Source organism: Gymnogyps californianus, chromosome 4, assembly GCF_018139145.2.
Source record: "Gymnogyps californianus isolate 813 chromosome 4, ASM1813914v2, whole genome shotgun sequence".
Classification (NCBI taxonomy): Eukaryota; Metazoa; Chordata; class Aves; order Accipitriformes; family Cathartidae; genus Gymnogyps; species Gymnogyps californianus.
In genome coordinates, this window is record NC_059474.1 from 67,502,104 (window position 1) to 67,525,759 (window position 23,656).

A 23,656-nucleotide genomic window follows, 5' to 3' on the forward strand; every position below is an offset into this window, starting at 1 on the left:
TGCCAGAGCATATTAAATATTTCTTTACACAGCACTATTAATCAGAATATGTAAATTGCATGAAATTAAATTGTGAGATTATAAAAATAATAGCCCCATGTATAATTCAGTAGGAAGAGCCATTCAATGCATTGCCATCAGATCTGCAGCATGAATTTGATTTTACAAAGACATCTGTAGTGCAGACGGCTGCTGTACCTAAGTGATGATTTACTTGTACACTCGATCTTTCAAACAGCTACTTGTCCATATCTTTCATATAATTTTTATTATCATGGATCTAAAAAAGAATGTAATGGTTACAAAATCAGAATTGTTCTGAAATACATTTTCATTAAAAATAATAAAAATTTGTGGATTTTAGGAAGACTTTCTCTCCTTCCATTTGAGTGCCCTGCCCTCCCCAAATACCCTACCTCTACCTCAACTTACATAGTGATTTGAGGATCTTGCTTGAAAAGTCAAACTGTATCTAGAATCTGAAATAAATCTGAAAACAATGTTAAGAAAACATTTCCAACTTTTCTTCCTCTAAGATAGCACAATGGGATCCGCCCTCCCAACATAGATAATTGCCTCTGATATACTTTTTCTCAAAATTTGGAAAAAGATGATCTCTAGAAATACTGTGTATATTCTATATAACCATGTATCTAATAAGTCACGTAGTTCCCTTCCTGTCCATCTGACATGATGTTGTTCCTTGGTCTTCAAAGACAGTGGTTTTGATCAGTGCAGAGATGTAGCCCTTGGATATCCTCATGCTTGGCACATTCTCATGTCTCAGAGTAGATAGACATCACCTGCAAACTGGCTAGACCTGTCTAGAAACAGTTGTGGTGATGAGTCCATTCAGGGTATTCCCTGTGCAACCTATGAAACTGCAATTTCTTTGAAATCCTACAAGCACATTAAAATGCTGCTGTTCTCTGATGGAATCTCTGGGGAAAAAAATAAATGCATAGCCTCTGCTGGTATGGAGCTGAATTAAGCTGGTAAAGGGTTCAATTCTTTGTTCAGTGGAAAAGGTTAGAGGGTGTATCAGATTATAAGTGAGCGGTGGAATTGTGGTCCCGTACTGTGAGGTTATATGCAATACCTGAAAGATTTTTTAGCCAGTAGAGAGATCAAGATTGATGGAACAGATTTGTCTTCGTGGCATAGAGTGGAATGATGAATAAGTGCAAATGATATTTTTTAATTATAAGAAGATGGTCTGATGAGAAATCCTGCAGGCTCTTGGCTAGAGGGAGAAAGTGCTACAGAATACCAGAAAATAACCAGTTTGAAATTCATCATCTATGTTATTTTGTTTAAAAAAAACCCCAATATAGTATAACTTCAAAAACAAATACAAACAAAAAAACCCAGCAAAAGACAAGATTTTGAGAAATACTCAGATCTCAATTTCTCAGGCATTTTATCTGACTAGCACCTTGCTTAATTAAGACCAGACATCAAAAAACATTTTCCTCTCAATTCAATGATATTTCAAGCAGATTGGTTTAGTCTTGGCACAATCTGGATGTGGTAAGTAAAATTACAACTGACTTCACAGCACACAGCTACTTATGACCTTAACTATTCACAATTGTATCTTCAGAAAAAAAGAAAGCTCTAAATGTGGTCGATGAAAAATCCTCATCTACGTTTTGTTTTACATTTCTGCCAGTTACACTGCTTGAAGTGCAAAATCTAGCATTTTGATTATTCATCACACATATTTTGATCATTTCCTCAGTTGGGACATAGTGAAGTAATCACACAGGAGGACTCTAGAGATGAAACTTTGGAGAGTTCCTTTCTACTCATTCTGTATCAAGACAAAGTTGAGAGCTCTCAGGGTTTTAAAATTACTTTCACTAACTTTACTGTAGCAAATACATGTACAATTCAGGTTATTGAGTATCTTGGCTTTTCTGGTGTTTCTGCTATCTTGTTTCGACAAGAAAATCTCCAATACAGAATTTCCTGGTGTGTTCTTATGAAAAGGATTGGGTTCAATATATTTTTATGTTCTTGTAAAATCTTTTTTTTGGGGGGGACATTTCCTGGCAACTTTAATGAATATGCATTAATAAAATCAATGGAAGTTAGCATTCAGATTGAAGAGACACTTAAACGTTTCAATGTGTCTATCTACTATAGTTCATATTATCAGTTCAAATGTAAGAGCTGGTAGGTAAATTCTTACTCAAATTAATTTTTTTGAAATGGTGTATTTTCACACAAAATATGACTTTTTGTGTTCTCCATTTTGTAAAAAACTGTACAGTTGAATAGGAATTCAAATGTTAACAACGTTGAAAATAATAACTTAATCCTTATAGTTTACAAAGCCATGGGCATTGTGCAGATCTACGCAGCTGCAGCAGAACAGTTGGCAAGCAGATTTGGATGCTAATTCTGTAATTGTAGATGGTAAATGACCAACAGTTCCTTTTCAATCTTTTCAAGCTATTCATGTAAATAAAAGGATTCTACATGATTCTGTAATTATTTTAGGTGCACATTACAGTTTCTCTTCTAGAATTTTGATTCATAGTTCAAACATTTGTCCACCAAACTGAAAAATGAATCTCTGTACTTTAATTTCTAATGACAAACGCCTCGACCTTCAAACTCAGAAGAAAAATGTAACTCACCTGGAAGTCTTCGAAGCTTCTCGTGAAAGCATCCTAGAAGTAGAGAAGTACTTAAAACAGTCATTTGCATTCAAAGATATGTGAGAGGATGCCTTGAACACAGGGCACTCAAGAGAGTAAAGATTAAGGTAATGTCTTGATTGTTTAATCTTTGTACCACTTATATTCTAGTAGTGTAAGAATTCTTGATTATTACTATTTTGCTGTGAAAAAAACCCCATGCTTAGCTAGTCTGTCTGTCATGACTGTTCTGCACCTTCAAGGTTAGGGAGAATTCAGTGATAGTGAGTGCTCTGCTGGGACCCATTTCCATTACTTGATCTGAAGAAGGCTCTCTCATAGTTTTTAGAAGAGAATGGCATGTGTGACATTTGATCCCTCTGCCTTCAAAGAGTCTTGGTGTACATGCATATTGTACTGTTAATTCTGGGGTTTGCAGTTTTTCAGGTAGAGAAACAGGCTGTAACTAACAGACTGTTTATTGCACTCTTCTTCTCCCACTCTGTTTTAAGCTTCAATTACTGAAAAAAAAAATCATGGATTCTATAGTATAATTACTGTTTTTCATGTTTATCATCTAGTATTGCTAAACGAAATGCCAGTTCCTGAGAAATGACATACTAGAATGTCGTAATATGCACTTTTGCCTTCTACTCAGAGATCATACCAAGTTAAAAGAGCTTATGCACGTTGCAGGTTGAATGCTGATGGAGACTGCATAACTTCAGTTAAGACACCATTTTTCTGGTGATGCCTAAGCCTCCTATCTAAGACGCATACCATAAGAAAACTTGTACCAAATTCAAATAAATGGGTCAAGTAGGAACTAAGTAATCCATTAAACAATCTATTATATTAGTTTTCCAGAATCCTAAAATAGAGTAATAAAAATCAGGTTACATTATTTGGTAATCATCAACTTTTCAAAATATTCTTTCACTTTATATACTGGAGGAGAGGGAGTTTTTGCTGCTGATATAATTAATGATGAGGTGAGACAGCATTTCTTGATATCTACTCCTGGGCTGTAGAAAAGAAATATGTATTTTTCTGCCCATGACATACTTTTAATCAAAAAAATGAATGTTGAACACAAGAGTTTCTCACCTTGCCAACTTTCACTGTTCCACTTTTCCTCTGCTGAGATACAGAGCCTTGTCTTTGCCCCAAGACTCTGATTATGTGCAGATAGTATTTCACATAGTTTCTGATCTGCTTCTGTAATTTGGGATAAAATGTGTTTATCACAAAATAGTTTTATCCAATAGTTTTATCCAATCACCTTCGGAAAGGATCATCCCTTATCAGCACTATGGAGTAATTATTTTTACGTTTCTGTCCATATGAGTTTATAGAAATGGAATTTGTTCTTGCTTTCTTCCAAGATTTTCTTATACGCTGCACACCTCTTAGTTCCACCTCCTCATCTGTTTCTTTAGTCACCCTTCACTTACAGTACTTCACTTACCACTGCTTACAGTAGTGAAAGTGAAAGATATCTGTTATTACAGTCTACAAGTCGTGGACCATCCCTACCAGCAGTTGTAAGGTACTACTGTAAAATGATACACCGCATTAAATGTTGAGCTGATGTTTTGGATCTCTCTACACCACTTCGGTAGTTTGAATTAGAGGAGTGGATGGACAAGAAAAAATGTAACTCATCCCATTTTTTAATAGAAATATCTTTTAATTTCAGTGTCTGTCTATTCTTAAGTAATATTCCATGTCTGCAACACAATTATTTTAAAGTGATTTTTGGTGCAAGGAAGATTTCATGTCTCCATATGCACAGCTGCAGTTCTAAGATGTCATTCTGGCACTGCAGAACTGCAGGATTTAGCTTGAATAAAGAGATTCTCCTGGTCACTTGATGAGGAGATTAATTATTAACTATTATCATTAACTATTTTATCTCTTGCACACTGCACTTTGTGATTGTGTCATTGTGTTGCGGTTCTTAGACTTTGTTAACTGTTAAATGATGGGCAGTGTCACAAACTGTCAGGAAGGAGGATTTGTAATGAGATAGTAGGTGAGAAAGTGCAAAACTAAGTATCATCACAATTTTCTTAACACTTTATCCTTTTCATTCATTCTTGCCAATTTTTTTTTCCCTAGTGTTATTGCCCTATTGTATTTTTGGGGGATTGTGTGGAAAATGAATAGCACTTAAACATCTCTCGTAATTAAATAAATAACTTGTACGGCTCACTGTACAGTCAAGCAAGTGTGGTAGACAAGATAGATGTTGTTCAGCTGTATGGTAGGAAATTCGTGGACGCACACAATAGCATAAACAGCAATGGTCAGGAGAAGCATAAATGATAATAGCTTGAAGGCATAATCAAGAGTGCACAGACACAAGGGCTGCTTCTCCTGATACATAAGCAGAGAAGTGTTGAAAGAAGAGGAAATAGTTGACTAGTACCAAAACTGCCTGTTCCTTAGCTCCAGATGCTCTGCTCACTGCCTTCTGCATTCTTCTGAATGTTTCTATTTGTGTAGTCCTTATCACACCAAGGATTATATGAAGATATTAAGGAAAATAAAAAGCAGTTTAGACTGCAAAATTTAATCTAAACTTTCTTTTTGTCTGATCCATTGCCCTTCAAATTCCTCTTCCAGAGTAAGAGGTGGCCATTTCATCACAGAGGATATTTAAGATTAGATGAATGTGTACACTAGAAAATAGCTTACCTCATGGGAAAAAGCTGAGAAAAAGAGAATTAGTATAAGTTTTCAACCATGCATCAAAACACAATACTGCAAGTTGAACTTAGGTGACCATTTTCATACTTAAGTGTTAGAAATGTACTGCTTTTTTTTTTTCTTTCTCTCCTTTAAATAGGCATTAGCATTCCAGAGAAATAAAAATGTACCACCCATTAAATACTGAAATTAGATTCTAATTGATTCTTATGCGTTTTGAGCTTGATATGTATTAATTGTTTATATCTTGATTCCCATTTCCATTCAGTCCTTTAATACTGCATTCATAAAGCTTTATACTTCAGTATAAAGTAGGAGGATTGTAATACTTAATTTGAACATATTCAGTGCTTAGGCTTTGAGTTCCCTCCAAATGCCTTACTGATGCAAATCATGTAATCTGAAGATTCATGGTATAGTTTCAGTCTTGACTACTAAATTTCATAATCAGGTCTTCTATTCCTAACATGACATAGAAAAAAAATATATATATGAAATGTATATATATATAAAATTTGATTTTCCCCATGTGTTAGGAAAAAAAAAAATCAATAAAACTAATTGATTCCTAAAACATAACCCATATCCTCCTAAAAAGGTATATTCTTATCCTAGGCTGTGTAACTAATAACATACTGTCTAATGCTGTCTGACTGAAAAGTTTGTACTACTCTTCATATTGTAATGAAATGCTGGTTGATGGTTGAGTCACTGATGCTTTAATAGGAAGTCTTAAATTTATACCTTCAAAGGTGCTTTGTTTGTAGATGTGATACTATGCTGCAGCCCAATGTATTGTCTTTTTTTGTTTTTTTGTCTTTATGGTCTTCAAAGACTAGAGCGCAAACTCTGTCTTAAAAGACAGATGCTGTTTTCCTGAAATGTTAAATTGACATTAGTTTGCTCTGCTTTGAAGACAGAAAGAGACATGTTATAGATGCTCATGCATAATATAGAGTGTAATAGGATCTATTGCTGTTAATTCTTACAGGAAAACTGGTGGTTTTGTTAATTAATAGTAAAGCAGCTAGACTAGTATCCTCTGTTTCTCCGGGAGAAATATTTGCAGAATTGCACCAATTCTGCAAAAATCTGTGAGCTTAGGTAGATCAGGTGAAATGTTCTGTGGACGTGAAAGTATAGGAGACTCTGAAGTTTTTTATTTTTATTCAGTACTTTTTCTTCCCTGAGCAGTACAAAATAAATCACACAACACCTATCTCTGAGTTAGTCTCTTTGACTGAAGGTATATTATTTAATATATTAAATTTATCAAGAAAATAATTAACTGTTAGCTTACCGGTATAAGTCCTCCTTGTTCTTTTTTAAAGTAGCTGTGGCAAGGCATCTATGGGCATTTCCATTACGATAATACTGGGGACAATGTCTTACACTGTGAGTTTTCCCCTTGCCTTTTACCCTAGGAGGAGCAGTTTAGTGTACTGCTTTAGGTAGGTTGAACATATCTGCCAAGTAAAAAAGAATATTAACCACTCTAATTATCTACTTACCTCGATCTCTTTCTACCAGCCTAGTTCTGCAGAGTCCATCACCTTTCCACACTGAGAAATTCTAATATGGGCAAGAGATGTTTTTCAGCCTAACTGTTCCCCTTTGCATTTGGTAAGGATGATCTGTGAGTTTCACTTTAGTGACCTCTGCATAGGCCTAAGTTTTCATACTAACTAAGTTTATCAAGCATATTAACTTGATTCTGAACAAAATAGTTCTAAAAAAGAAGAAAAGATTCTGAAGAAAATATTTCTAAAAGAAATCAGTGCCTAATAACTTAGTGTAAATATGTGGCTGACGGAAGCTTCTCTTCAGTTTATGAAACAATGTTTTCCAAGAGAGAATTTGACAAAAAGATGGACAGAAATGATCTGCCTGAATTTTTGAGAGACTGTGGATATTCAATATCTGCTAGTGGAACACAGCGTGTCTTCCAGCTTGTCTGTCCAGGTAAGTGGTTTCTTAAAAATGCTTTGCAATGGTACAAAATTTCAACTGCAGATGCCACAGGCTTTGGGTTTTTTGCTGTTTTGTTTTTTCCTTGCTTGAGTAAAGAAGCTACTATTCTTAAAAGCATAGTCAGGACAAACCCTACCTGATGTTGATGATCTTTTTCAAAATGCAGCATTTTATCATTATACTCGAAATAAAGTACATTTTCTAGAATTTCACTGTGTCTAACAATGCTGGAATATAATCCCGTACTATCTTGAAATATACTTAAGAGGGTGTAGAGCAATTTTGTGGCAGGTCTGCACTTGCAGATGTTTCCAGGCAAAACATTTGCCCCCTTTGTAAACTCAGTGGTGCTTGCCTTCCAACATCTTTAAACAGCTCAGCCCAACAAACTTTTACATTCATCTATGAATGTTTGTAAACAAAATAAGATGTCACAAGGCAAGAATCAAGATATCCTGTACGGTAAACAGGAGGGAGATCATTACCCTTTAAAAATAGAAATAAAATTGTAACTGTTTAAGCCCTTCAAATAAATCTAGAGTCTCATCTTCCTTCTGGCTTTTCTTTTTCCCAAGGCAGTCAGTGGAGGAGCCTGCAATGCTCCGTTCTTAGTGTAGAGGAGCAGCAGCAGCTCCTGGGTGAGACTTATGAAGACAGCCTCTTTGGGCACCTCACAAGTTGAGGTGGGAGATGCCACTTGCAATTTCTCCTCTAGCACACTTTAGTAGCACACTTTTGGTTTGTACTGACATGTGTAGGTGCTGTGAACCCAAGCTGGTCTAAACATGAGTTTATATTACCTCTGTGTCTTCCTAAGTTTGACAGTCATCACAACTGGGAGATTCTTGCAGACAGTGATCTTCTTTGGAGGTTACAGTTAATTTTATGTATCAGCAATTCCAAAGAATGCTTTTAAACTGCAGCTTTGTTTAGTGAGAGAAACCCATGTTTAATTGGTACTTTTGATTTGTTAATGACCTACATGTAGTTTATTTTTGTATGCTTTCTTCCAGCCAGCTCTCTGTTCAAGCTGCATCTTTGAGAAGGTGGTCTCTTTGAATGCCTGACCACACACCATACTTGCACATTATCTGCTTCTCAGTGTTGCTTCCTAGTAAACGCAATTAATCTCTCATGGAAAATCATGTATTATATGTCATTTAGGTCACATTCCTAAGACAGTGTGAATAAGACCAGGTATTTTTAGTCGTTTGCTCAGTCCCCATCACTATGGTAACAGGATATTTTGTGACTGTGAGACAGATTTCTGTCTTATATCCTAGATTTGGGAGACTATTGCTACTTTTCACTGTGTTCACAGACAGACTAGGAAAGGTTCATGCTTCCCCACTCATTATTTAATTTATTTAGAGTCTTTTAGCTATGAAGTGTCATCAAGGCTTGTTCGGCCATTTGAGGCAGTGTGTAGGCTTCTTATTCATTTTGAGTTCAAAACTCTCCCAAATTATGAACGTGTAAATGATGAATAATTGCTGAAACGTGGAGATGTGCCTGTGTCCAAAGGGCACCCATAAAATGATTTCTAACATGGAAGCATTTTGAATAAATGGCACTTATCTGTAAAGTGCCCTCTCTTTCTCGATTTTATAATACAAATGTCATTATTTCTGAAGATAAGTTATTAAGAGAGTATAACCTTGCTAAATTGCCTGGAAGAGACACTGCAACTGGTTGAATGTTTTGAATTGCTGAATACTGATTTGATGCAACTGTCTTCTGTGCCAGTGCAGAGCATCCCATACCATCAGACCGCCTATTCAGGAACGGAAAGATAAGGAGGAGGTGGGGTGTATGTGTCTGGGCAGAATGGTGGAGAGATCTACTGATAATTACTATACTGAGCTTTTTTGGGTGAACATTGCATCCTGTATGGCCATGTGACCGATTCATGGAAGGTTAAAACAAGAAAAGGGACCCTGGCCTTGTGGCTATTTATTCTGAGCACAAGGGGAAAAAAAAGATTCAGATTTTATCTTGAAAATTTTTCCATCTCATTTTACTCTTACTGTTGTCTTTTTTTTTTATGAATCTAAACATTGCTGAAAAACAAGGCCTGTGAAAATAAGTGCCCAGATGTTAAATGTCCTGTCACTTTTCCATTTCCAGTAATGAAATGATGAGTACTCTCTTTGGCTAACAATAATTTAGGCAGGAAAAGCTTGAAGACTTTTTATTTTACATGTTCTCTTGAGAGTTTTAATTACATCAGTCATACATAACTACAAATCTGATTTGTATGGGATCTGCTTATTTGATGTAAAGGTTAGACACTGAAGATAAGATAGTAAAATTATCAGAATAAAACAAGGATATTTGTAGCAAAATGCTAATATTCATAATTATATAACAAAGAGCTTGCTGTCAAAATAGGAAAGAAGAATATCTGTTATAAAATACCTGCGAAACGTGAATTGGAAATATTAGGTGGAATAGAAAAAATATGGAATATATGGAATGCTACTAGACATACTGTTTTGAGTCTCTGTGTTTATACAAGCAAAGCTAATACAACAATTTGACCAAATGAGACTATAGTAACGATGCTGTCGGGAACTAAAGAAGACATTGGTACCTGGAGTGGACTTATGAGTGCTGAATGGAGGCTTATACAGAAAAACGTGTCTGTGGTTTCCTTTTGAAATCTGCTTTTTAACTTCTGGGGAACAAAGGGAGCTTCCTTTAGGTCAAATGAATTTAACCACAAATGATTCTCTAGATGTATCTACACATATCTTGTTCCCCACAGTGTGAGGAAAAATAAGTGACTGCATTACTAGCTAACACATTGCTCACTGAGGAGTTAGGAACTGACTAGAAATAATTGAATGGTTTTCTATCAGTGACGAGGTTTAGCTGCTGGTTTTAAGAAAAAGCCAATTAAAATCAAGGTCATAGTACAGTGATTTTTAGATTTCATACACAAATAATGATGCTATTTCATCATATTTCAAAACAATTTGTGCTGCTACTTTATTCTGCTATTGAAAAGCAGAATGCCATGCACTATGCAGTCAGGAGAAAACCTCAGTGCAACAGTGATGTACTTTGTTTGAATAAAATAGGAAAAATAGAGGTAATGAACCAATCAATTTTGACCATATGTTTGAAGTATCCATTGAAATTATACCTAATTGTTATGAAAAATGTCTTTAAATATTTTTCAGAAAGCAGTATTGTAGCCTATGTTTAAATACACCTTTTTTCTCTGATGCAAAGTGCTACATGTTCTATTCAGGTATATATTTACATCGAGTTCAGAGGAGCTATGCATGCATGTAGGTTAGATGCTGGGACTGCTAGTTATTTTGCTTCTAGATTTGCTGAGGAGTCTAGCAGTAATACCTTGTTATTTAATGTATTCTGCAGTCGCTGGAATTACTGCTATTAACGCTGGTTGAGACTGGGTTAGGTAAATAGTTGTGAGCTGATCCTGGTATCTGTTGTTAAGGCAAACTGTTCACAGTTGCAGCATCCTGATAACTGGAGTATTTTCAAATAAAATGTAAACACAGTAAGGATTTTTTCTGCAATTGGCCCTTCTGAGCTGCCTCTACTAAAAAACAGATTTTTCCATCTTCATATTTGTGATCTTGATAACTAGTCTTGTATTTATACAAAATATCCAGTGTTTAGGCTAAGGATATGAATTATAACATATTCTACTTGAATTTGAATTGTTGCCTATAAGCCATCTCAATTTATATTAGCCTTGCCTCATTGCTGATTGTTCTGCCTTTGCAGGGAGATAGTAAACCATCTTTTCATTTAAGTACTGAAGTGTCCAGAATATTCATATATTTAAATTTTCATATATTAGTGGAAGGTAAGGTTTTTTACAGGAGCTTTTAGGTTGCAGACTGGTCTGGCTTGATTTGAAACAACAAATGATAGTGCAAAACAATGAACTCTAGCAGACACGTCAAAGCAATGTGTCTTCATTAAAGCCAATGCCAATTCCCTTTCAAGCTGCAGACAGGAAGGGGGGATGCAGAAGTTCCCCAGGATGTGCTTCCTTGCATGAAGCTAATAGAGGGTATTAGAGCAGTCCCACACTGCCCTTGTCACAACCTGTGGTTCAGAGCTTGACTCATGCTGAACCTTCATCATTTTTCAGTCCCACTGGGCTGTTCCACGATAACTGGTGCCTGTTACTGGGGCTTTTGGAAAGCTCTCATGTTTTTGGAAGTTCAGCTCAGAAATGGCACTGTCTGACTGATGCTTTCCCCAATGCACCCTGCAGTTATTTTCTCTCTCAGTTCTTCCTTACTGTAGTTCATATTTGTGACATCTTATGCATAAATTGTTAAATATAAACAACACCTAATAGCAATTTCTGTTGCAGTCATGCCAGAAAAGCCTTATTTATAGAGCAGGACACTTCTGTGTTGAGTGCCGTGCACATTCTGAAGAAAAACATGCTTCCTGCATCACTGATGGGAAATTGCCTCCTAAAACTGTTTATTTTTCATTACACAAAATCTTACAGGACAAGCAACAGGAAGCTATGAATACTGTAATAGGAACAAAGGTGTAATAGCTCTCGTATCTGGCAGAACACAATACTGGGGAGTTTCTTTCATTGTACTGTTGTTTAATAATGTTCTCCACGCCGATGTGGTAATGAGCCCTGAGGCAGACGCAGGCTATCATTATGACCATTTAAGCCAAATATAACATCAAGAAATTTAAATTCCACCGTGGAAGAACTCTACAACTGAGTTAGTAATAATGAATAGATGCATTAATAAAATGTCTTAATAGAGCTATTGCAAAGCTTTGCATTTCCTACGTAATGGTTACTGGATCAAGGCTAAATGCAAATCTGATCTAATGATCCCTTCAAGTCTTAAAGACTGTGGGTCATTCACTATCAACTGCAGCAAAAGGAAATAAAATATGTATAGTATACCCCTCTCCTTGACTGCTGATACTCTCCCAAAAGAATTACAGATTAATATGAGTTTAAAAGTTTGAAGAACTCCCACAACATTTGAAAGTTTGTGAACAAGCATGCAAGGATCCCTGCTGGATCCAAAAGCTATCTAATCAATGTTTGTCCACAAGCATCCTTTCTGACCTACCACGTATATACAAACATAAGCCTGTGTTTCTCTTTTTGTTTTTTTCCTTCTAAAGGAAGGTAAATTTCGTGCTGAAGAACTTAATTTGCTTGAGTGTTTTGCTGTTAGCATATCATCAGTATGCTCCTCCTGGGGTTGGCAAACTGGAACAGGAAATTCAGTTTGGGTTACCCACACAGCCCAGAGTACCCTAGGCCAGCCACCAACCTTGTTTTAACATGGTTAAAATGTTATTTCTTTTTGACAGTAATAATAGTCCGAAACATCATTATGGATTTATTAAGACGTTTTGATAATAAAGTTGAGACCTAAACAAAACAAATGTCCTACTTAGTTGATGAAGAGAGTTTTTGCAAGTCTGTTCACATTTTGCATCACATTTAAAATTATTCTAAAAACCTACTTTGGAACAACAATGCAACTATCTGAGAAGTAAATTTACTCCTTAAAATTCTCCTTTGCTACAATGTCTACAGAATAATTGACAACAGTTGAACTAGTTGTATGCTGACACTGCTGCCTGTCAGCCAGACTGATGCTGTCTTGTTTATATTCTCCTGTCTTGTCTCTCCCTCTTATACCTAAGCTATAAAATCTTGGACTGGCTTTTTGTTCCATCTGTGTTAGAATCTGGCACTGAGGGTCTTGTTCTGTGCCTAGGGCTCCTGAGCACTATCCTAATACCAATAGATTGTACAAATAATGATGCATTGTCAAATATGCTTTAAAGAAAGTTGGGGCATTTTTAAATTTAAATGATGGAACTTCTCTACACCCGTATAGGCAGAGTATAAGTCCTTACATTTGACTAGTTTTCTATGCCAGCTGTGTCTCTCTACCCCCAAATATAGGAGGGATGATACCTTTCACAGTGAATCCAGTGGCAGGTTATGAGTGGGAAGCACGACAGGATTGCAGTACTTATCCATCCGTGTATGGCCAGTGGTGGAACACAGAGCAGTATTTATGCTGGTCTGACTGCTTCTGGGACCATCTGGCTGAAGATTAGGGAGAAAGGACCTTCCCTGGGCCAGCATTTTTCATTGTAAGTGCTTATCACAAATTTGTGGGGTGTAACCTCTTGACTGAAGCTTAGGATGGTTTTTTCCCTGCTCTCTCTAATGACACCATTTAGGATCACTGCAATAGAGTGGCTTGATCAAGTTGCCTATCTTCTCTCTTAGCACTTTGGCCTGTCTCAGGCCGAGAAAGACAATTTCATCAGACCGCATCCCTTTCCACCTGGCAGTTTGTGTTTTCATTAGTGTCACTACAGGGAATTTATATTTTTATATAAATATTAGTGGCTCAGTTTGCTAATATATTTCATGCAATAATATCAAGCACAATTCATTCCCTTGATACAATAGCCCACACATTTTAAAACCTTTTTAAAGATATAAGTAAATTAGCAAGTGTGCCACACTGAAATGATTAACAAATAACCATAATGCTGCTTTGTCTATTTTGCATTTGTGGACTCTTTATCTAGGAGATTTTCCAAATCATCAACTGGTACATGTAGGCAGTCCCAGTTTCGTTATTATGGACAAACATGAAAGTATTGTAGCAGTGTACACACACTGATTTGTCTCCAGCTCATCCTCATCTGTCTCTGGCCTCAGGTTTCCTCTTTGCTGTGGGTGGATCCTATTCACCTGTTGAAATCTCTGACTGTTGGTGTGTTAGTATCCACATGAAGTAAAAAATGAAGTGCCTTCCATTAAGACAACTCATCAAGTTTACTTGTGTTTTAATGGCTTCAGCTTTTTAAACTTTTTTTTCATGTAGAATTTGATTTTAGTTCCTTAATTGGATGAACTGCTCTTGAAGGCCCACCAATACTGATGGAGCAGGTTCATCACCTCTTATGCCTGAATGGCAACGTATCTGTTAAAACATCTCAGGATGACATTTGTTCTTTTTACAATCGTGTTGTTAACTGCCGTTCTGTTTGTTGTCATCTATAGCACAAATCTTTATTGCTGCCTAGACAGTTTCCCCCATTTTTGAGCATTTGATTATTTCTTTCCAAGTTTACTACTTTGCACTTGTCTTTATTGAATTTTATCTTATTGACTTTGGGCCATTTCTCCAATTTATCAAGATAATTTTGAGTTTGACTGCTTTCCTGTAAAGTGCTTGCAACTCCTTCCAGCATGGTGTCACCTACAAGCTTTATAAGTGTCTTCTCTATTCCATTATCTTAGTAGTCATTAATGAAAATATTGAATAGAACCGGACTCAGGACAGACCTCTCTGAGACCTCACTCTATACTTCATCTCAGTTTTGACAGGAAAGTATTTATCCACCGTTTGAGTAGGATATTTGAACCCTAATAAGAAAAAATGAGTCAGCGGAAAATATGAGCTTAAAGATTAGGTAGCTATTGAGAGATTCACAAATTCTAGCATAGAATAGAAGTATGTGGGAGAGAAATTAAATGTTCACCATTTATTGCTACAAATATGTCTTTTACATGATTTAAGAAGGTTTATTCTCCCATAATACATGAAAATATTTATCATTGCAGTATTCTTGGTCAGAAAGATATATATTAGGTTTTAAAAGTTCGAAGAACTTCTTGCTGTCTGTGAGGAAATGGACTATATAAATTGACTTAACTATCACTCCTATTAAAATATATATTGTAATATTTATAATATATTTTAGTATATGAACAGTACCATGCAAATATACAGATATGTGGATATGTATGTATAGTATAGAATATATGAAAATAAAATTGAAGGCTTGCATAATATATCTTGAAATAAAAAAGATCTATATCCAGTGAACAGAAATCACTTGTTAAAGAGGAGGAAATGTGAATAATCGCTGCTCCCATACTCCAAGATCTCTTGACAGGGCAATGAATGTAAAGAGTTTAAACATCTTATTTGATAACTATGAAGGGAGAATCATTCTAATATCCAGTTTATGTATTAGTTTACGGATTATGTTAGAGTTTCATCTTTTTTTGTGATTTCTATCCATACTTTAAAAGCACAGTAATCTTTCCAATACTGCTGTGTTGTAGATAAGTATATATTATTCTCATTTCTTAGATGGAGAAAAACAGAAAAAAGTTTAGATTATTTGTCTCTGATCGTATACTGAATTGGTGTTAGAAATTTGGCCTGAATTATTTAAAATTAGCTCAGAACAAGTTCTTACACCCATGATCATCCAATAGGTGATTTCTAAGGAGCAGCTTATTTTTTGTCTGTCTTTCATATGTGTATGCATATCCGCACTCATACTTAGTTCTCTCCTCCAGGCACGTACCTAACACACACGTACTCAACTTCAGCTAGTTATTGTTGCCTGTTGAGACAGGTACTACTCATGAAAAAATGTCCTTGAATTCTTTCTGTCAGCAGTGAATGTGTGCAGGAGACTGAGTAGCGTACAAAGGCTTTTAAACAAAAAGTAGACTTGCTTTTTCTGTTGAAAAGTAGTTGTCAAAGTAGAGAAACTGCCCAATTTGTTTACTAGAACCCTAAAATCTTAACTTTGCTTTGTTTTTTTTCCTGTTAGGTTTTGATAACTTGACACATTTTAGGCAAATTCTAATCTATCAGTAATACCAACATTCGGCTTTTTGTCATGATTACAAAAGTAGGGGCATAGGGGCTTTGCCCCATTAAAATTACTTTGCTGATTAACTCTATGTTATTATACAGGATCCTTTTCCAGTTGAAAACAGTGGCAAAAGAACCTTGTAAAGTGGAACAAATAAGATCTACAGCAAAATGGTTTTAACTGTAAAATTGGTCTATACAACATTATATTAAAAATAACAGGATTGTTCTATGCTGTCATCTGCTTGACACTTTATTTGTAATATTTTCTTAAATTTTTCCTTACTTCAGCAAAGCTAGTCTTTGCCTTCTGCTGTTATGTAAGTTATTTGAGTAACAACATTTTGTTATTTAAAATGTCTTGTCATGTGTTCCTGCAATCCATTGTTGTATTTAAAGCTCTCTCAGGTTAGATGGCATAAACTTAATCAATCATTTGATTGACTTAGATATGCTTCCTTTTTGAAGAATAGTCCTCTATAAAACAACTCATCCACCCTTCAAACCTAAAGAAAAAAGAATTCTATTAGCAAAATTATATTGTGCAATATCATCACATCAACCATTTGTGATATCAACAATTGATGTTGATATAAACCATTTCTGTTAAATTCATGTCCAGACAAATATCTTGAGCTTATTCTGCCCCTTTCACACGCGGTTTAAAAATGACACAACTACAAAAAATATAATTAAAGAGCTCGATAGTTATGTGAATTTTATCATTTAGGCATTCTGTGTATCAAGACTTACCAAGACCTTTGTTTCCTTTCAGATTATATCTTTTTGCATTCTGTTGTTGTAGTAACTCTATATGAAGTAGTAGTTCTTGATCTAGTGAATAATTTTTTTTTTTTTTTCCCTCTAAATCATCTTTTGCATTCTATTCAGTAGAAGGATGAAATAGTTGTCTGGCTATCAACTGTTATATCTGCTCGATCAAAATCAACACAAAACATCCTCTTTAACCGTATAACTCTCCTAGAGAATTACCAGTCCTTCTACCAGCATGTGATTTGGCTATCAACGTTTGTGTTGCTCCTAAAGAAAACAGACTTGATTGTCAGTTTTGATGGTGAGTAACTTTTTGGTTTTCTGTTACTTGGCTTGCTGGGATTACATTGGTCTCAGTTCTGCTATTCTATCTGAAACTGAGTTTTAGTGTAGTATCGCTAATATTGTCTGTCACCCAGCAAGAAGCTATGTTTCTGCACTGGGGACATCTATCATCGTGACCATCATTGTTGGAGTTTTCTCCTCTGGTTCATGAATTATTATTTTAATTTCTTTAAGTTGTGCTGCAAGCTGCATACTTGTGGTAATTTCTTTTGAATCCGTTGTTTGAAACTGCACCCCTTGCGTTGGATCCCTTTTATATAATGTTGTGATAACCATCCAAATTCTTGAAACAAAGTCTCTAGAACATATATGGAGAATAAGATCCAAGATGTGTCTCTGCTGTAGTTCAAGACAGCATCTAATAAATCTCTGTGTGGTAGATGACTGAATACTTTAGGATACCCATCAACAGACTGCATTTTCTTAAAGTAAGTCATCAACACTGTCAGCTAAAAACTGCACTTAATATATTTTTGCCACTTTAAAAACTATAAAAAATGATGGGTTTATGCATTTCTATATTAATAAATGTTTTCTTTTAAATGGAAAAAAAATTAATAATACCTATATCTAGATTTCTTGTTTCTTATCCAAGAACATGCAATCATGGTATATGTAGCTTAATACAATGATGGATAAAATATCTGTAACTCTTTTGTTAGAAAACATTCCAGACTGAATGATTAAGTCTCAAATAGATATTTCAAAGTGTATTGTCTTCTAAATATACAGACAGTAGCTCACTTGTAGGGTTAAATCCAGAGGCCAATGACATCTAATAGAAAAACTGATTCAAATTAAGCTCATCACTCCAAACAATTGGTCTTGGCCATAGGTTCAGAGACATATGGGCAACTCTCATTTAAGTATTGGCATAACACTGTCACACTGAGTTAAATATTTGTGTGAAAGTAATTAAATAATTACTTCAGTCACTTATATCCCTTTTTTGAAACAGTTCATGATAGCAGATTAAGTCTGTAAAACTTAAGTTGAAAGTTTATGCTGGTATAATGAAAACAGTTACTAAAGCTGCTTTTGCTATTTTGTTTTTCCAGTACTGAAAGGCTATTTGAATGTAACAGAAAGGGTCTAGGTAAAAACCTAAGAATTGAAAATTAAGATTTTTATTAATGTCTTTATCCTGGAAAAAAAAGCAGCATGTGTGTTACACAGCTTTACTTATGGTCCATTCCATTAAATTCTGTAGTAACAATTGCAGGAAAGTCCCTGGAAAATGCTGATATTTTATGAAGATTTATCAATTTCATCAGTATTCCTAGGTCAAGGAGAAAATTGGCAATCTATTATGAGAGAGCATTTTGACAATGTTCTGTTTTATTGACAGTTTCAGGAATGCTTTTTTCCAGAACTTTCTTCCAATGAGGAGTCAGAAAAGAATCTCACTGTAGAGGAATTAGTGGGAACCACCCTGTTTTGGTTGTATGGATTTAACAGGGTTAATGATATGTTTTGTGTTAAAGACACATGTAAACATTTGAAATTGCATGATCCAGAATAGAAATTACATTTTTATTAATTTTGCTGTCTGTCATGGCATAAAGTCTTTGCCATTTTAAAACAAAATTGCACCTGGATAACAAAAGTTATTTAGACTTTCACAGCTTGATCCTACGCTTCCTGCAGCTGAAAACAAACCTCCTGCTGACAATAACGATACAGGAAAAGAAATTTTTTACTTTCAGAAATGACCAGGAAGCCACTGCTAAGTGTAAACTTGTATTTGTTAAATATAAGCCACTGCTTTTATATTGCCAAGTTCATATGGAACATTTGTACATGGAAGAAGTGGGATTTTCAAAAGCTCATAGAGATATGTTTAGACTGTGTGACAGATTGTGGTTTGGTACCCTTCAGAACTGTGGCCCCTTGATCAACCAGGGCAGAATTAGGCCTTTTGTCAAAGCACTAGGAAAAAAAATGCTTATTACACTGGTTCTTCCTTTCCCTTGAATGTGGAGTAGTTCAAACAATACCTCATGCAGAGGAAATCTACATGTACATTTTCTGTTACTAAATACATTGTCAGTGATACCTTAACATAATAGCTCATGAAAGGTACTGGCCACAGATATAATTATAGAAATGACAAGGAAAGGGAAGAATGTAGAAAATGGAGATAACTACCCAAAATTGTCTGATTATGAATCCTAATAGGTAAATCGACTTTTTGGTACAAAAAGTACAAAAGTTCAACTTAGAACAATATGAAATTCTTTTATTCTTCTGAGTTCAGCTCATATATAATTAAAATTTCACAAGAACTATCACCTGCATGAACATTCAGCCCAATGGTGAAAAATTTGGCATAGTAGCTTATCTTCTGCCACCTTTAAAGGTGGAAATTTCATTACGTTTTAGAGGATCACTGTTTATAACCTTGGTTCTGTCAAACGCAAACATGTTCCTAATTTATCTTCACACTTCATTCATGACCTAAACAATTTTGAAGGCGTAGAGTTATCTCTTCACCCCAAGACTACTGATAGCATTTGTATACCCCAATTAGGAGGTAGTAAAGCACACAGAATTTTTATAGTTTTTTTCTAGCTGGTGTAACTCTTCCATCCCTTTAAATGAACCTAAAATTGAGGTAGATCTTGTCTTAAACATTCACAAGAAGTAATGGGCCATGGTGCTTTGTAGAAAACCTGAGATGGAATAACATGTGTAATAGTTGTTTCCCTGACACAGCCTTTGTTGCCTTAGGAGATGTTGCTCATCTATGTTTTCCATTTACCCCTTCTCTAAAGCATGATATCTCCTAGAAAGAATAAATTTCAGCTTGCACAGTTTTCAAAATACTATATACTGTGTGAAATATAAATATGTAGAACCGGCTTAATTACTGAAAACTGTTTAACCTTTCAGGCTATCAGAATGCCCTTTGTAGAAGATGGTGAGCTTTGGATGCTTTTACTGAACATTAAATACAAAATCATATTTTAAGATATAAGCCAGGGCCAACATTAGGACTTGCTCTCTTCAAAAGCAGTGGCAAAATGCTCATTAATTGTAATGGTGAATGATTAGGGGATAACATAGGAGACTCAGAGTTAACTCCCATATGCCATTTACATGTTCCCCACCAGCCTGCTGTCCTCAGTTAATTTTTATCAACGTGGGAGATGAGGTTAGTTTATATGAAGTAACAGCTGAAACTTTGAAATTCTGGTGTCTTTTGTTGGTTTGTGTCACAACCTGAGTGTTATTTAAACATCTATTTTTTCATATTTAATACTGGATAATACTCTAGAGGCCTCTTTAAAACAGCTAATGTTCCCTTTGGCACTGAAATCCACTTACCTTAACTGACTTCTGTTATACTTCAGCCTGATTCTCAGAGTCACAATGGTAATATTCATTTTAATGTCCCAATAGGCTCTTAGTATTCATCAAATATTTGATTTACATTTCTAATAAGGCTTATGGAATGCAGAAACATGAAACCCATACTCTGCCATGATTCTAACTACTGTCTCTTTCATTAACACTGTGAATTATTTCTCCAAAATAATTAAAATCTGTAATTGAATATACTAGAATAATTTTGGAAAATTAGTTTAATTATTCCAATGTTTCTATTTGGAAAGATCACATAATTTATAATAACAGAATAGGCAAATATAAATTTACTCTACCAGAGTCCTTTTGTTTATAGTTACCTTTTAAGAAAATGTGTATACTTGAAATGCATATGCTTGTTAAGCAACAGTTACAATGTAGATGTTTTGTACTCCAGAATTCTACTGAAAAAAAAAAATTACGCTCAAAATTATTTCAACAATTAATAGGTGTGTTCTCCCCGTTAGGAATTTGTTTTTTTCTGTATGCATAATGTAATATAGAAAATATTCTTTACCTGAGCTAACTGTTGTATATTTAGCCACAGTAAAACTGAATACACAAATGAAGCATGTATACTATATGAAGAATTACTTATACACCAGAAATCACTACACTATGTATACAAAAACAAAAGTGCAACAGAAATAACTAGGAGATGAATTGAAAGGGTTAAAAATTCCTGGCATATCCACAGTTTTGGAAGTATACTGCTGCTGTGTAGGCAACTGCAAAGTCTTGCTAGGGTTCATCAGTGGCTTCCTGTGCAAGAAACTAAGGAGGTTTGTGATTCTTCAGAGGCATGACCAGAAGGTCTGAAAACTGGCCATAAATGTCCGAACAGCATTTTCCAGCTGCTACTGCAACGTATTGAGTTGTGGGACTGAATGGCGTTTTGACCGATATAGATGTAGGTGGGAAGTATATTGAAGAGAGCAGAAAAACTAGGCTAAGAGAAATCCTGAACTGGAAAATTTGTAGGAAGGAGAACTGGAGTGAAGGAACAGGACAGGAGATCAGCACAATAATAAAAAGACAGATATCTTAGTAACTTGAAAAAGTTTTTAAAAAATCTTCAAATTATGGGGCTCCAACTGCCCCAGGGATGGATCCCAGTCAGTTCTTTGGTGTGGTGCCAAATGGTACCCACTAGGGACCTACTCCCAGCAATGGTTATATCTAAATTCTCTGAGTTATTGGACTGATGTGGTGTGGGTAAGCGTAGGGCATGCACAGCTATACCAATGCATTGCTCACATCTAATTCTAGTTATACAGAGGGCTTGTGGGTGAGTGGCTTCCAGGCTGGCAATACTGCCGTGCCTAGAAACAAATGCCTCATCAGCTACTGATTCCTGTTGTGGTAATCCCTGTATGGCACATTTCTCTTGTGATGCACCTGGCACCTCTCATTCATAACCTGCACTGATTCCTGTATTCTTTTCAGTAGGGTTTGTAGTGTTAGTTTAAACCTGTAAAATTTTAAATGTCTTGTGTGTGTGTGTTACTTCAGAGGTTGCTTTTGCTGCATGTTGGAGTATAGTTTATAGCACTGCAGGGCTAGCTCTTGAACCAGGACAATACCACCATGTCAGCACACATGCGGAACCTGGACTAATTAGCCTTGCTGAGAGACATGGCTAATTAGTCCAGACTTAACACAAATGTCACCATGCTTCTGTGAGCTGAGCTGGTATTGCTGCATGGTAATACGTCAGCCTGCTAATTCATTCAGAGCTCTCTGTGGGATCTCTGAGTGGACTGGGTCATCAGCTACGCCCTCAGATGGCTCCCTTTTTGGGAGACCTTATGGCATGGAAGCTCTTAGGCTCTCACCAGGTTTAACCTCAAAGAACTGACAAAGGTGTCCAAGATGGTTTCCTTATTCTAGATTGTGTTTCCATACTCAGTCTGCCAACATTTTCTGTTCTTCAGTTCATGTCAGAGGCTCGTTTGCTCGTCCAGACTCCTGACCTTTCCGTTCTTGTCTGTCTTACTGGCTCCGGCGGGTGGATCTTCAGTGGCAGAGTCCCCTTTCCAGTCCTGACAGGGCCACAGGCTCTGTGCAGGGTGCAGGGGACATTATTCATTACTGCTCCCAGCTTTCATGTTTTGGCTTGGTCGTTGTGAAGCAGCTGAGTGCTGAGACAATGAGTAATGCAGAGGGTCAACTGCTGGATCAGACACCCACCACGGGTGTCTTTTACAATATCCTTCCCAAACCCAGGATCAGGAAAAGTGGGATCAGATTTTTTGTCTAAAGGCAATTATTTTCTGCAGTACTGATATGAGAGGAAAGGGATAGAATCTGTTTGATTCTACCTCATTTCAGTCTGTTTCAAATCACTGGCTGGTATTTTGTCATCTAACCTTGCTTGGTTTTGTATTTGGCTCCTGCAAACTGTATGAAAATGTTGCCGACTGCCGCATAGGAAGGATAAATAAAAGCCATGTGAGGGGAAGACAGGGTACATAGTAGGAGAGCAATAGTAGGCTATTGCCCTGTGTTCTTCCCTCCAGGCAAACAATGTTAAGCGGTTGAATTGTTTAGTGAATATCACTCTGTTCATCTGGTCTTATTCCATACATTTTACCGAACTGAATAATGATTATTAATAATAAGTGAGATTTTAATAGTTCTTATAAAAATACTATTCCATGTAAAGATTGCTGATTTAGCCCAAAAAAAGCTATTACAACAGCTGTGTATAATCACTTTTTTTCTGTCAGAAATACTAGAGTTCGGACAGCTGGGGCTGCGTGTGTGCACTGGGGGCAGAAAATAACTTTTATTGTTGTCCTATTATTTCAAGAAAGGAGATTATTGAGTAACCTAAGAATTCTTGGAGCTGTTTAGCACTTTCCCTGTTCATGCCAGGGAGAATCACACGTTCACTGCTAATGAGCAGAATGCAGCTTTATGACTTTGTCTGAATATTTTCCCTGAGATTACTTCCTTTACTACTAAAATCGTTGGCAGAACCCCTCCTGTTGGTTTTAATGAGGAAGGATTGGACCTTTAATAAGCATCACGGTCACGTAAGCTTGGGGTTTGTTTTTTTAGCATCGTGCTTTTTAAGTGTTTTTAGTTACTGCCTGCAGTGTATACAGCTGTGAACTTGGATAATAAATAAGGATTATTTCTATGAAGAAACCT

General features: G+C 35.9%; 1 protein-coding gene across 1 annotated transcript in view; it reads left to right on the forward strand.

Moving 5' to 3' along the window:
• IQCM (IQ motif containing M) overlaps positions 1 to 23,656 on the forward strand; it is a 106,282-nt gene that overhangs the window by 37,569 nt on the left and 45,057 nt on the right. The window contains 4 exon segments of the mRNA XM_050896410.1: positions 2,600 to 2,661; positions 2,664 to 2,773; positions 4,157 to 4,301; positions 7,185 to 7,319. Of these exon segments, the coding sequence (XP_050752367.1) occupies positions 2,600 to 2,661; positions 2,664 to 2,773; positions 4,157 to 4,301; positions 7,185 to 7,319 (452 nt within the window).